Source organism: Cnephaeus nilssonii, assembly GCF_951640355.1.
Source record: "Cnephaeus nilssonii genome assembly, chromosome: 14".
In the NCBI taxonomy this organism is placed as follows: Eukaryota; Metazoa; Chordata; class Mammalia; order Chiroptera; family Vespertilionidae; genus Cnephaeus; species Cnephaeus nilssonii.
Genome location: NC_137085.1, coordinates 43198538 through 43212081, shown reverse-complemented (window position 1 = coordinate 43212081; position 13544 = coordinate 43198538). Strand labels below are relative to the sequence as shown.

The window sequence follows — 13544 nt, the reverse complement described above, 5'->3', positions numbered from 1 at the left end:
TCACAATCCAGGACTGCTGGCTCCCAACTGCTTGCCTGCCTGCCTTCCTGATTGCCCCTAACCGCTTCTGCCTGCCAGCCTGATCACCCCCTAACCACTCCGCTGCCAGCCTGGTTGATGCTTAACTGCTCCCCTGCCAGCCTGTTTGCCCCCAACTTCCCTCCTCTGCCAGCCTGGTCACCCCTAACTGCCCTCTCCTGCAGGGTTGATCACCTCCAACTGCCCTCCCTTGCAGGCCGGGTGCCTCCCAACTGCCCTCCCCTGCTGGCCATCTTGTGGTGGCCATCTTGTGTCCACATGGGGGCAGGATCTTTGACCACATGGGGGCAGCTATATTGTGTGTTGCAGTGATGATCAATCTGTATATTACTCTTTTATTAGATAGGATAGAGGCCTGGTACAGGGGTGGGGGCCAGCTGGTTTGCCCTGAAGGGTGTCCTGGATCAGGGTGGGGTTCCCTTGGGGCGTGGGGCGGCCTGAGCGAGGGGCCTGTGGTGGTTTGCAGGCCGGCCACGCCCCCTGGCAACCCAAGCAGAGGCACTGGTATCTGGAATTTATTTTCCTTCTACAATTGAAACTTTGTAGCCTGGAGCGGAGCCAAGCCTGCTGTTCCCTCCGGGGCGGCAGCCATTTCTCTGGCAGTTAATTCACCTTCTACAATTGAAACTTTGTAGCCTTAAGCGGGTGAGCCCGGCCAGGGTGTGCGGAAAGCTTTGCTTCCCCTGTTGCCGCCGGCAACCCTGGCCTGCTCTCTCAAGCTCCATTCTGCTGCCATTTGTTTGAATTTGTTTACCTTCTATAATTGAAACTTTATAGCTTGAGTGGAGGCTTAGGCCTGCAACAGCTATCGGAAAGCTTGGCTTGCTCTGTTACCTGGGAAACCTTGCTCTCTGTGGCTGTAGCCATGTTGGATGAGGTTAATTTGCATACTCGCCCTGATTGGCTGGTGGGCGTGGCTTGGCTGGTGGGCATGGCTTATGTAGCAGAGTGATGGTTAATTTGCATATTACCATTTTATTAGAGAGGATGACTCTAGGTACCAAAATCAGTCAAGGAAAGAATAAAAATATTGTAAGCCTGTCTCACGCATGAATATAGAGGCAAAAATCTCAAAAAAGGAGAGAGAGAGAGAAACTTTAGCCTGCTGAATTGAATACATAAAATGCATAATACATTATGACCAAATTGAATTTATTTAACACATGGGAGATTGATTGAACATTAGAAAAATTAACGTAATATATCATGTTTTAAAGAACTGCATGATCATCTCAATTGATGGAGAAAAAGTATTCAGTTAAATTCCACAGTAATTTATGAGTTAAAAACTCTTAGCAATAGATGGGATCTTAATTTCATAAAAGAAACCCTGGGTATGTGCTCCTACCAGGAATTGAAACCCGAGACCCTGTGGTGCACAGGACAATGCTCCAACTAACTGAGCTGCACTGGCCAGTGCAAACAAGTTTTTTTTTTCATCTTCCTGGGACTCAGTTGTAAAGATAATTGTTTGCAATGTGTCTTATTGTCTGATGTAAGAACCAATTTGATTTTTTTTTTAGGCCCAAGGTCTGTTTTCATGATTATGCTCATATACATATAGAAACTAGCTCAAATAGTCTATGTACATTGTACTTAAGTTTTTTTTATTCTGTATATTGCTCTTTTTTCAAAAAAATACTTAGTGACACTTATGCCCTGACTAATAACAGGATAAGTAATATTGGAGTGGTTGTTAATAATATTTAATCCGTGCAGCTCCTTTGAAGTTTCCAATGGTAATGAGATTGGGTATATATTTCTTTGTGATTATTCTATAGAAACTGTTTTCCCACTGGCTTGCTTTCTTCTCTCTGAGAGTGTGTTTGTTATAGTGGCTAAGGACACTGGTTCTGGAGCCAGATTATCTGGGTTTAGATCCTTGCTCTGTACCACTTAGGAGCTTTGTAAGAGGCTGCCAATAAATGGTAACTAATATTATTATTGCTTTTTGTGAGTGGGAACAATGAAGGGGCTTTTCGTACAGAAAAGCTATTGAATGAATGTTGATCTGACAAATAATAATGACATTTCTAGATCTCCTGACCTGGGAATGTCATCATACAGTTCACTTTGTTTGTTTGTTTTTTATTTCTTAGGTTGGCTTTTTTGTGAAGAGAGGATGTTCCAAAGGCATGGTTGAAATTGAATTGTAAGTGTTAAAAGTGCTAAAATCACTTTTTTCCCTATAATTTTTTTATTTTATGTTCATTCTCTCCTGAAGACTTTAGAAAAGAATAGTCCTAATATATAAAAAGTCAGGGGCTGTCATGACCGAAATAACTGGATGGACGACTGAACAGCAGGCTGCGTGGGGTGACAAGGCCAGCAGGGGGGTTAGTAAGGGACAACTAAATGACTGAACAGCAGGCTGCATGGGGCGACCAGGCCGGCAGGGTGGTTATTGAAGGACGACCAAACGACTGAACAGCAAGCTGCGTGGGGTGACCAGGCTGGCAGGGGGCGGGGGGGAGTTAGTGAGGGACAACCAAACGACTGAACAGCAGACTGTGTGGGGCAACCAGGCCAGCAGGGGGGGGCAGTTGGGGGCGACCAGGCTGGCGGGAGGGGGGCAGTTGGGGGCAAACAGGCCAGCAGGGAGGGGTATTTGGGAGTGACCAGACCAGCAGGGGTGCAGTGAGGGGCGACCAGGCTGGCAGAGGGGGGGGCAGTTGGGAGCGACCAGGCTGGCGGGGGGTGGGGAGGGGGACAGTTGGGGGCAACCAGGCCAGCAGATGGGGGCATTTGGGGGTGACCAGGCTTGCAGGGGTGCAGTGAGGGGCGACCAGGCTGGCAGAGGGGAGAAGTTGAGGGCAACCAGGCTGGCGGGGGGACAGTAAGGGGTGACCAGGAGGGGGGGCAGTGAGGGGCGACTAGGCCAGCAGGGGGGGCAAGTTAGGGACGACCAGGCTGGCAGAGGGGGGCAGTTGGGGGCAACCAGGCCGGCGGGCGGGGGGCAGTTCGGGGCGATCAGGCAGGCAGGCAGGTGAGCAGTTAGGAGCCAGCGATCCTGGATTGTGAGAGGGATGTCTGACTGCTGGTTTCACACATCCCCCAAAGTGTCCCAGATTGGAGAGGGTGCAGGCTGGGCTGAGGCAACCCCTCCTCCCGTGCATGAATTTCGTGCACCGGGCCTCTAGTAATATAATATTATGATATAAATATTGGAAAATTTCAAGAATACTTAATCCCGATAAGGTTTTTTAATGCATCTTTAAAACCTGAATTATAAGAATTTCCTTTTGGAAAAGTAGTTAAGGAAATTATAAGTTTATGGGAGATAATGAAATAGAAATATATCATTGTTAAACATTTAATATGAAGTTGCAGTATTTTTTACAAATTTAAGATGTCTGTGTGTGCATGCTGATTTTGAAAGTAACGCTTGTTAAATGCAATATAAAAGTGTATAAAGTTGAAAATGAAGGCCGCCTTGATATAATTTTACTTCTAGAAATAACCGCTGTTAATAATTAGGTGAATCTCATGCATAGCAAGTATTTGGCACCTCAGTCTCCATTTTCCATATCCTTCTTCATGACAGAGATCAATTATTCATTATAGTATTCTTTTTCCTCGAGCTTAGATGTTATCAGTTTACCACACTTGGCAGCCATTTCTTTTTTCTTTTTTTTAATTTTAGAGAGAGGAAGGGAGAGGGAGAGAGAGATAGAAACATCAATGATGAGAGAGAATCATTGATCATCTGTCTCCTGCATGCCCCCCACTGGGGATTGAGCCCTCAACCCAGGCATGTGCCCTGACTGGGAATCAAACTGTGATCTTCTAGAAGGTTGATCCTCAATCACTGAGTCATGCCAACTGGGCCAATTGTTTCTGTCTTATATAATTGTTTTCTATTTCATTAATTTCTATCATCTTTACTAATTTTTCTTTAAACCTTTGGTTCCTTTGCTCTTTTACTGATTTCTTCCAATGGATATTTATTGTACTAATTTTTAGTCTTTTGTTAAGGTTAAAATTTTCCTCTCAGTATTTAGTTCCATCTCCCAAATACTTTTTTTTAAAATTTAAGTTAGGTTTATTTGGCTCACTGCAGCAAGAGAGGAGAGACTCCAGAGAAACCCAGGGCATCCCAGTACTAGGAGTTGAGAGGGACTTCTTAGAAGATCTGGGCTTGTGCTGGTGAGACTAAGAAAGGGTTTGGGAAGAAGGGGCTGTTCTGGATTGCAGTCTGTTGAAAGAAGGGGGTGGGCAATTAGATGATCAGGTCTCTATAATTTGATAGTTAATTATTCATTCATTATTGGTTAGTTTTATCCATAATGATCTAGCAGGCAGGAAGATGAAAGTGGGTCTGTAGATAGCATTAATATGGAAGCAGGACTCCTGTGAGTTGGAAAGGGAAATGTTTAGTCTCATTTTTGGTTTCAGAGTGGCTTCCTCTCTGTCTTGTTGAAACGTAGATGGATATGGAGGATCCTTGTAGCACATTGTTTCTATTCAATAGGCATTGTCTGTGTTCAGTTGAATACATCATAGTCTGGCTGCCAGCAAGGCTGGTTTTTGTTGTCATCTTTTGTTTTCATTTTTTTTGTTGTTTTTTAAATATATTTTATTGATTTTTTTTACAGAGAGGAAGGGAGAGGGATAGAGAGTTAGAAACATCGATGAGAGAGAAACATCGATCAGCTGCATCCTACACACTCCCTACTGGGGATATGCCTGCAACCAAGGTACATGCCCTTGACCGGAATCGAACCTGGGACCCTTGAGTCCGCAGGCCGTCTCTATCCACTGAGCCAAACCGGTTCGGGCTGTTTTCATTTTTTCACACACCAAGAAACTGGTAATGTCTTGGAGGTATCTCTGTACCTTGGCGCTGGCTGCATGGCTTTGGCTGACTGCCTTTACTTCCTCTGTCTCTTGATTTCCCGCAAGTAGGGAGCATTGGATTTCTTTCCACACTAACATCTTGGGTATCAACAAGGCTCATTGAGAGGTCAGTGCAGTGCCCTGAGACCTTCAGTGGTTGCCTCATCTGGTGTCATCTATCTAAACATTAACAAGGCAGAGAAATAAGAAAGCACAGTTTTATCCATTTTAAACATGAGACATTGCCCCCTCCCTTAACTCTCGTGTGACTCAATTTCCTTGAGCGATTCAGAGATTCACAGATATCACAATTCTGTTTGCATTTCTATAAGAATAGTATAAGCAGTAAATGACCATTAGACCATCCCCCCCCCCCCCATGCTCTTTTATGCAGGGACACATTATCAAAGTTTGATCAAGTATTAACAATGAAAACATACATTTCGTGCTTTTTGGAAAGAAACTCTTGCTTTGAGTAGAACCAAGATGTATGAAATAATAGCAGCTGTTATTTTTCTTTGTTTGTGTTTGTTTGCTTGTTTTAGCAGCTGTTATTTTTAAGACCTTTGAAATGTGTCAAATGCTTTGGATATTTTTTTTCACTTAATCCATGCAGCCACAGTGTGAAATTAGTATCATTATCTCCATTTTATAAATGAGGAAGTTGTCACTCAGAGATTTGAAATAACTTGCTCTAGCCCTCTCAACCAGAGAGTAACAAAGCAAGAGTCACAACCAGGCCTGTCTGACTTAAGCCCACTACTCCCTGGCAAGCCAGAGAAATTGGGTACTTCAGCCTTCAGAGGTATCCCACTGTGGATATCTGTGCCATGGGAGCTTCGGACATACTTTGAGCCCCTCTGGGCCTGGCCACTTCTAACTCACCTTACCCATGATGAGTGATCGCCACCTTAGTGGCCAGGAAAAAACCCATCCCTAGTCAAAGACCTTGTCCCCTCACTCCTCAGCCTCCCTCATAGCTCCTGCCTCCTGATAGTCAAGCTCAGAAACTGTGTGAACACAAACTCAGGCAGCCCTACAAAAAAAAAAAAAAAGGAGTGGTCCCATGATGTCAAGCCTGAAAACCGGGGCCAATCTGAGGTAACCAGAGGTACTTCAAAAAGGCTAAAATGTTTTTCTTCACCCAAGAATCCTCTAGGTCAGGGTTTTTTCACACACTGAGCTGGATCCTACATGGCTTCTGTGTGGCTTGGTGATATCATCAAGACAACATCTGAGAAATCTGCCTTCATGAAACTCCCTCCTGCCTGTTACACAGGTCTTGCAATTGTTCCATGACTAGATCCTCCTGGTGTGTTGTTCATGTCCTGGCCACCACCTTTATGCCACTTAGAGGAACTCCCATCCCTGGGATTCATAAGGATAAGTGATATTGTAGCAGGAAGAGCTGGAGAAGAGACTCAGGAGGGAGGGTGGAGGTCAGCTCACAGGGGACACCTCCAAATGACCAAGACATGTGGAGCATGGTACCTGGGGCATGGATTTACTCACAGTTGTACCTATACACAAGCTTTGTGCCAGGTCTTGTGGTTGGACTGCAACACATTCAAAATTCTTCCAGTGAATTAATTGGCTAGGGCTGCCATAGGACCACAGAATGGCTCAAACAACAGAAATTTATTTTCTCAAAATTCTGGAGGTTAGAGTCCCAAGATCAAGGTGTCAACTGGGTTGACTTCTGATGTTAGTTGTGTATTTGTCAAATATGGCCTTTATTATGTTAAGGTATGTTTCCTCTATTCCCAGTTTGCTGGGAGTTTTTGTCATAAATGTATGTTGGATTTTGTCAAATGCCTTTTCTTCATCTATTGATATCAAATTATTTTTATTCATTTTGTTTATGTGGTGTATCACATTATAATTGATTTGCGGATATTGAGCCAATCTTGTATCCAGGGAATAAATTTTACTTGATCATGGTGTGGATCTTTTTAATGTATTGCTGAATTTGGTTAGCTAATATTTTGTTGAGGAGTTTTACATCTTTGTTCATTAGGGATATTGGCCTATAATTTTCCTCTTTTTTATAGTGTCTTTGATTTTGGTATCATGGTAATGTTGGCCTTGTAAAATGAGTTTGCAGCCTTCTCTCCACTTCGATTTTTTTGGAATAGTTTGAGAAGGATAGATAGATATTCATTCTTTGAATATTTGGTAAAATTCACCTGTGAAGCCATCTGGTTCATAGCTTTTGTTTGTTGGGAGTTTTTTTTATTACTGTTTTAATTTCATAAGTAGTTATCAGTCTGTTCAGGTTTTCTGTTTCTACCTGATTCAGCTTTGGAAGATCGTATGTTTCTAGAAATTTAATTAATTTCTTTTAGGTTATTCACTTTGTTTATCTTTTCAAAGAACCAGCAAGCTCATCGATCTTTTGTATTTTTTTAGACTATTTTATTTATTTCCACTCTGATCTTTATTATTTCCTTCCTCCTACTCATGTTGGGCTTTGTTGTTGTTTTTCTAGTTCCTTTAGGTATAAGGTTAGATTGTTTATTTGAGATATATTTGCTTTCTTGAGGTAGGCTGTATTGCTATAAATTTCCCTTTTAGAACTGCTTTAGCTCTGTCCTACACATTTTTGGGTCATGTTTTAATTTTCATTTGCCTCAAGGCATCTTTTGTTTTTTTCTTTGATCTCCTTGTTATCCCCATTCATTGTTTAGTAGCACATTATTTAGCCTCCATGTATTTGTGTGTGTTTTTTTTTTTGTTTGTTTTCTTTTTCTTTTTAATATATCTTTATTGATTTCAGAGAGGAAGGGAGAGGAAAAGAAAGATAGAAACATCAATAATGAGAGCGAATAATTGACTGCCTCCTGCACATCCCCTACTGGGGATCAAGCCCGAAACCCAGGGATGTGCCCTTGACCAGAATCGAACCTGGGACCCTTCAGTCTGCAGGCTGATGCTCTATCCACTGAGCTAAACAAGTTAAGGCTAGTTTTCTTCTTGTAATTGATTTCTAGTTTCATTCTATGTGATCAGAAAAGATGCTTGATGTGATTTTACTTTTAAATTTATTGAAACTTGATTTTGGGCCTAACATGGTCCTGAAAATTTTTCCATGTGCACTTGAAAAGAATGTATAGTCTACTGCTTTTGAGTGAAATGTTCTAAAAATATCAATTAAATCCATCTGGTCTAGTGTGTCATTGAAGGCTGTTGTTTCCTTTTTGATCCAGACAGAAGTCTGGATAATCTATCCTTGGGTGTCAATGGGGTGTTAAAGTCCCCTACTATGACTGTATAGCTATTGATCTCTCCCTTTATGTCTGTCAATATTTGCTTTATATATTTAGGTGCTCTTACATTAGGAGCATGGATGTTTACTAGAGTTATATCCTCTTCTTGGGTTGACTCCTTTATCATTATGAAATGCCCTTCTTTGTCTTTCACAGGCCTTGTTTTAAAATCTGTTTTATCTGATACAAGTATTGCTATCCCAGCCTATTTTTCATTTACACTTGCACAAAGCATCTTTTTTACATCCCTTTACTTTTAGTCTATGTATGTCTTTCAATCTGAAGTGTGTCTCATTAAGGAAGCATATGTACAGGTCTTGGTTTTTTTGTTTGGTTTTCTTAATCTGTTCAGCAACCCTGTGTCTGTTGATTGGAGTATTTAGTCCGTTTACATTTGAAATAATTTGTTGATAGGTTTGTAGTTATTGCCATTTGGATGTTTTTAAGTTGATGGTAGCTTAATTTTGAACATATTCTAAAGTTACTAAAATTTTGTATTCATTCTGCCCAGATTTATGTTTTATCATTGTTTGTTGGTTTTTTTTTTACTTCTTTTGTGTGTTTGTGTATCTGTTAACTTATTGTAATTATACATGATCTTTCTACTTTTGCCTTTTAACCTTTGTAGTAGGTTTATAGTTGGTTGATCTACTGCCTTTACTATGAATTTAACGTTTTCAATGATTTTTTTCTTATATTTTTTAATCATATTTTTTATCTTTTCTGCTTAAAGAAGTCCCTTCAACATTTTCTGTAATACTGGTTCAGTGGTAATGAACTCCTTTTTTCTTTTCCTTATCTGGGAATCTCTTTTCTCTCCTTCAATTCCAATGATATCTTTGCTGAGTAATCTTTGTTGTAGGTTTTTGCAGCTGATAGTCTTATGTGAGCTCCCTTTTATGTAGCTAATTGCTTTTCTCTTGATAGTTTTATGATTCTCTCTTTGTCTTCAGTTTTGGGGATTTTAATTGTGATGTGTCTTGGTGTGGACTTCTTTGAGTTCATCTTGTTTGGGACTCTGTGCTTTCTGGACTTGTAAGTCTGTTTCCTTTGTCAGAATAGGGAAGTTTTCTACCTTCCTTAACTCCATTTCATTTCTTTCTCATTATTTGTTCAAATAGGTTTTCAATCCCTTGCTCTCTCTCATCTCCTCCTGGTTCTCCTATGATGCAACTGCTGTAACATTTGATGTTGTCCTAGAGGTCCTTTAAACTGTCCTTATTTTTAAAAATTCTTGTATCTTTCTGCTATTTTGGTTTGGTGTTTTCTGCTACCTTGTCTTTCAGATCCCTGATTCAGTCCTCTGCTTCATGTAATCTGCTGTTTATTCCCTCTAATGTATTCTTAATAGCTTCTATATCTTTGTTGAGGTTCTCACTGAGTTCATCTATTTCCCCCCTAAGTTTATTGAGCATCCTTATAAACAGTTTTGTTTTGTTTTTAACTCTGTATCTGGTAGATTGTTTGACTCCATTTCATTTAGTTCTTCTTCTGCAGTTTTGTCTGTTCTTTCATTTGGATATGTTTCTTTGTCTCCTCATTTTGGCTGATTCCCTGTGTGTGTTTGTATGTGTTAGGTAGATCTACATTTCCCAGTCTGTGTAGAGGTCTTATGTTGTAGGTGTCCTATGAGGCCCAGTGGCACAGTCTCCCTGTTCATGTGAGCCCTTTGCTCCAGGAGTGTCCCTTGTATATGTGTGTCTTCCTTTTGTAGTTGAGCCTTGATTGCTGTTGGCACATCAGTGGGTGGGATTGTCCATGCTGACTGGTTCTGACAGTTCACCTTGACTACAGCAGACAAGCTGTTGTGTGGGGGCTCACTCCATGGAGTGGGAGTTACTTTACTGGGGTTCTGGTGCCAGCTGAATCCACCTTCAGGTGTTGTTGTTTGTGGACCTCGTTGGTGTGGTGTGAAACTTGCCACTGGGTTTGTTGGTTCTAGAGCAGTGGTTCTCAACCTTTTTAATGCCGCAACCCTTTAACCCTTTGCACTCGCTTGCTTTTTTCTCAATTCCTGCTACCGATGCTAACCGTGTCGAGTCACACTCGACATCCGAGTGCAAAAGGTTAATACAGTTCCTCATGTTGTGGTGACCCCCAACCATAAAATTATTTTCGTTGCTACTTCATAACTGTAATTTTGCTACTGTCAATGAATCGTAATGTAAATATCTGTGTTTTCCGATGGTCTTAGGCAACCCTGCTAGCGGTTCTCAACCTGTGGGTCATGACCCACAGGTTGAGAACCAATGCTGTAGAGCCTAAGACCATCGGAAAAGACCACAGCCAAACTCAAGCACCAGCCCAAGCCACTTCCAACAGCTTTTCCACCAAATCTGTGATCTCCATAAATCTGGTTAACACCAGGCAGGGAAAATGGTGTTAACCAGATTTATGGAGATCACAGATTTGGTGCCTGCCTGCACTTGCTGGCTGGGTGAAGAAGGGGTTAACAGAGGAGTAATGGTATCTGCCAGCATTTACATCCTAGGAAAGATATACCCTTACTCCAATCCCCACTCCTGGCCCTCTCCCTGAAGCCAGTCAATTTTGTTTCTCCCCATATGTCCCTGGTGCTCTTCAAGCTACTGCCCCTCACTGGACTGCAGAGCAAGTCAGTCTGTGAGTGAGCAAGTCTGTTCATGGGTCCCACGAGAGGAAGGCCTGGGACTCCAGTAGATCTCTGTCTCACTCAGATGCAGTCCATGTTGGTTTTCACAGCCAGCTGTTATGGAGACTTCTCTTCCTGGCACTTGTGCCCAGGTTGAGGACCTGAGTGTGGAACTGGGACCCTATGTGCTCCTCGGGGAATCTCTACAGCCAAGATAACATCTATGAACTAATGCTGTTTTAATTCTGTCTTATTAAACCCTTCAAAGACATACCTATTATTAGTTTATACTGTCTGTGTTTGTCTAGAATTACCCCACACATTTTCTCTTTGCCTTGCTTTTCACTCTTTCTTGCATTTTTATTCTTCCCTTTGGGATCTTTTTCTGCTAGAGGGCATTCTTCAAAGTTCCTTTTAATGAGGATCTTCTAGTGGAACACTTAGTTTTTGTCTGAAAATGATGTAATTTTGCTTTATCTTGAAAGCTGTATTTGCTAGATATAAAATTTTACATTGATAGGTTCTTTCTTAGCCCATGCTAATTTTATTGTCTTCTCATATGAGCCTAATTGTAGTTTCTTTGATAGGAATTCTCTTTTTGTCAGGAGGTTTTTGAAATTATATCTGTTTTTGGTATTTTGTAGTTTTACATTATATATTTAGGTGTGGGTTTATTTTTTATTTATTTTGTTTGGGATTTAATGAGATTCTTCAGCCTGTGATTTGAAAAATTTATCTGTTTATAAAATCTTCAAATATTGCCTATGACCCATTCTGTCTTCCCTCACTTTTAGAACTCATTAAACAGATGTTAGACTTTTTTACTCAGTTTCAGTCATCCATGTCTCTTAACAGCTTTCACATTTTTCTTCTTTTTATGTCTTTGTGTGGCATTCTAAGTCCATTTCTCTTTGGATTTTGTGTGGGTTTTTTCTCCGATCTTCTTGTTTACTGCTTATATTTTTAATATTTTCTTAAAATACTGTAAACCTATGTATTTTATTCTGGAGTTCATTAATTCCAATGTAATTCTACTTTCTACTATTTCTGCTAGTTCTTACTCTTGATGCTTTGGTATGTGTGTGTGTTTCCAGTGAGCCAGTGAGTTGCCCCTTTATCTTTGAACTTTATCTGTGTTAATTCTTTGAGGATTCAGGTAGATTCCTACAGAAAGAATTTTTATTAACTTCTGTCACAGACCATTGGACACTTTCAATCAATATATAGTATTTTCAGTGTGAGGGTTTTTTAACCTTCGTAGGCATGTCATTTAACTTCAAGGTGCATCTCTGTTTGAGACTGACTTGTTAGTAACTTTTGGTGGAGGTTTTTTTTTTTTTGCTTGTTTCACAGTTCAAGCCATAGTTTAAGACAGGCAATTTACCTTGCTGTCCGTGTGGTAGTGAAGGTGTATTTCTAGTTTGCGCTTACACTGAGGGTATATAGCCTTTGGGGATGGTTTTAATTAGACTGTCTACCTTTGTAGCTCTGGGCTATATTTGCAATACCCCTTTACTGTGAGATCATGAATGTGCAAGATTACTCTTTTGCCAAATGCCCTCAGGGTGAAAACCCACTTCATTTTTTTTCACTCCTGGGTTCCTACTTGGGATTTTGACCAGAACTCATTTCTTTCATGCTAACTCATAAGTGCATTTATGAAGGTATTTTAGTATTTTATCTATCAATTTTTGTTGTGTTTGTAGCAAGATGATTTTATAAAGTCTAATTTATTATTCATTCTGCTGGAAGTGGAAGTTTAAAACAACATTTTTTAAGTCCTAAAATCTTACTATTTAGAGAGTTCTGATTATAGTATAATCTATACATACAATGTTTATAAATTGTCATATAGCTATTGGATACCAATAATTTATCTTTCTACCACATGCTGCTGATTCCCAGTGAAGAAGATGAATGAATAGATGGGAAGTATGGTGCAGTAGTACTCCTAAAAGCAAGAAATAAGTAAATACCCTTCTTTTAGGTTCTTTATCATTTAATGTCCTTGTATAGCCATGTGATATAGTGCCCTCTGAATTCATAGTGTAGTACATAATGAGGAGAAGCCATGGACCCAGGCTAGTTTTGATATCTGGAAATGCATACGCAAGAATTGGTTTCATTCATACATTTCCCAAGTAGAGGGATTTTCAAGGTTTGACTGTTACATGCTTTTATATACCAACCCATTTTGAATTGCAATCTGATTGGAGAATAGCATAATGATTAAAGGATAAATAACTTCAGATAGTGAATCCTCTGGCAGTGTTTGGGAATTAATATTGGAATTTATTTCAATTTTATTTTGTTTAAATAATTTTGAATGTTGAAAAGAGTACTAAATTATGTGTTAATACTAATAAAATGTCAAAGTTTTCTTCTCTAGATAGAATACTAATAAATGTCAAAGTTTTCTTCTCTAGATAGACAAAAATATCAAAAGGAATAAAAATCCTACCTAATAAAATGGTAACATGTAAATTACCATCACTCCGCTACGCCCAGGATTGGGCCAGAGGGAGGCGCAGGGGGCGGGACTCGGGGTGGCCGGGGTAGCCGATTGGGCCGGCGGGACGCTGAGCTCATGTCGCCAGTGGCGGTGCGAGCTCAGCGTCTGCGCCATGGCTGTGCTGCGGAACAGAAGGGGCCTCTGGGGCAGCGAGCTTACGTCCCGCTGCGGACCATCAAAAGCGGGGGAGCTGGGTGCCTGTCCGCTCCGGCACCAGGCCTTTCGGAAGCCTCCGCCCCGCCGGAGGCTTCTGAAAGGCCTGGTGCACCAGTGGACAGGC

General features: G+C 40.9%; 1 protein-coding gene across 2 annotated transcripts in view; it reads left to right on the top strand.

Annotated features, from left to right (window-relative positions):
* SMC5 (structural maintenance of chromosomes 5) overlaps nt 1-13544 on the top strand; it is an 81195-nt gene that overhangs the window by 9468 nt on the left and 58183 nt on the right. For both annotated transcript variants that reach the window (XM_079790087.1, XM_079790086.1), the window contains exon 3: nt 2139-2191. In XM_079790087.1, coding sequence (XP_079646213.1) covers nt 2139-2191 — 53 coding nt within the window. The remainder of the gene's footprint in view (nt 1-2138; nt 2192-13544) is intronic.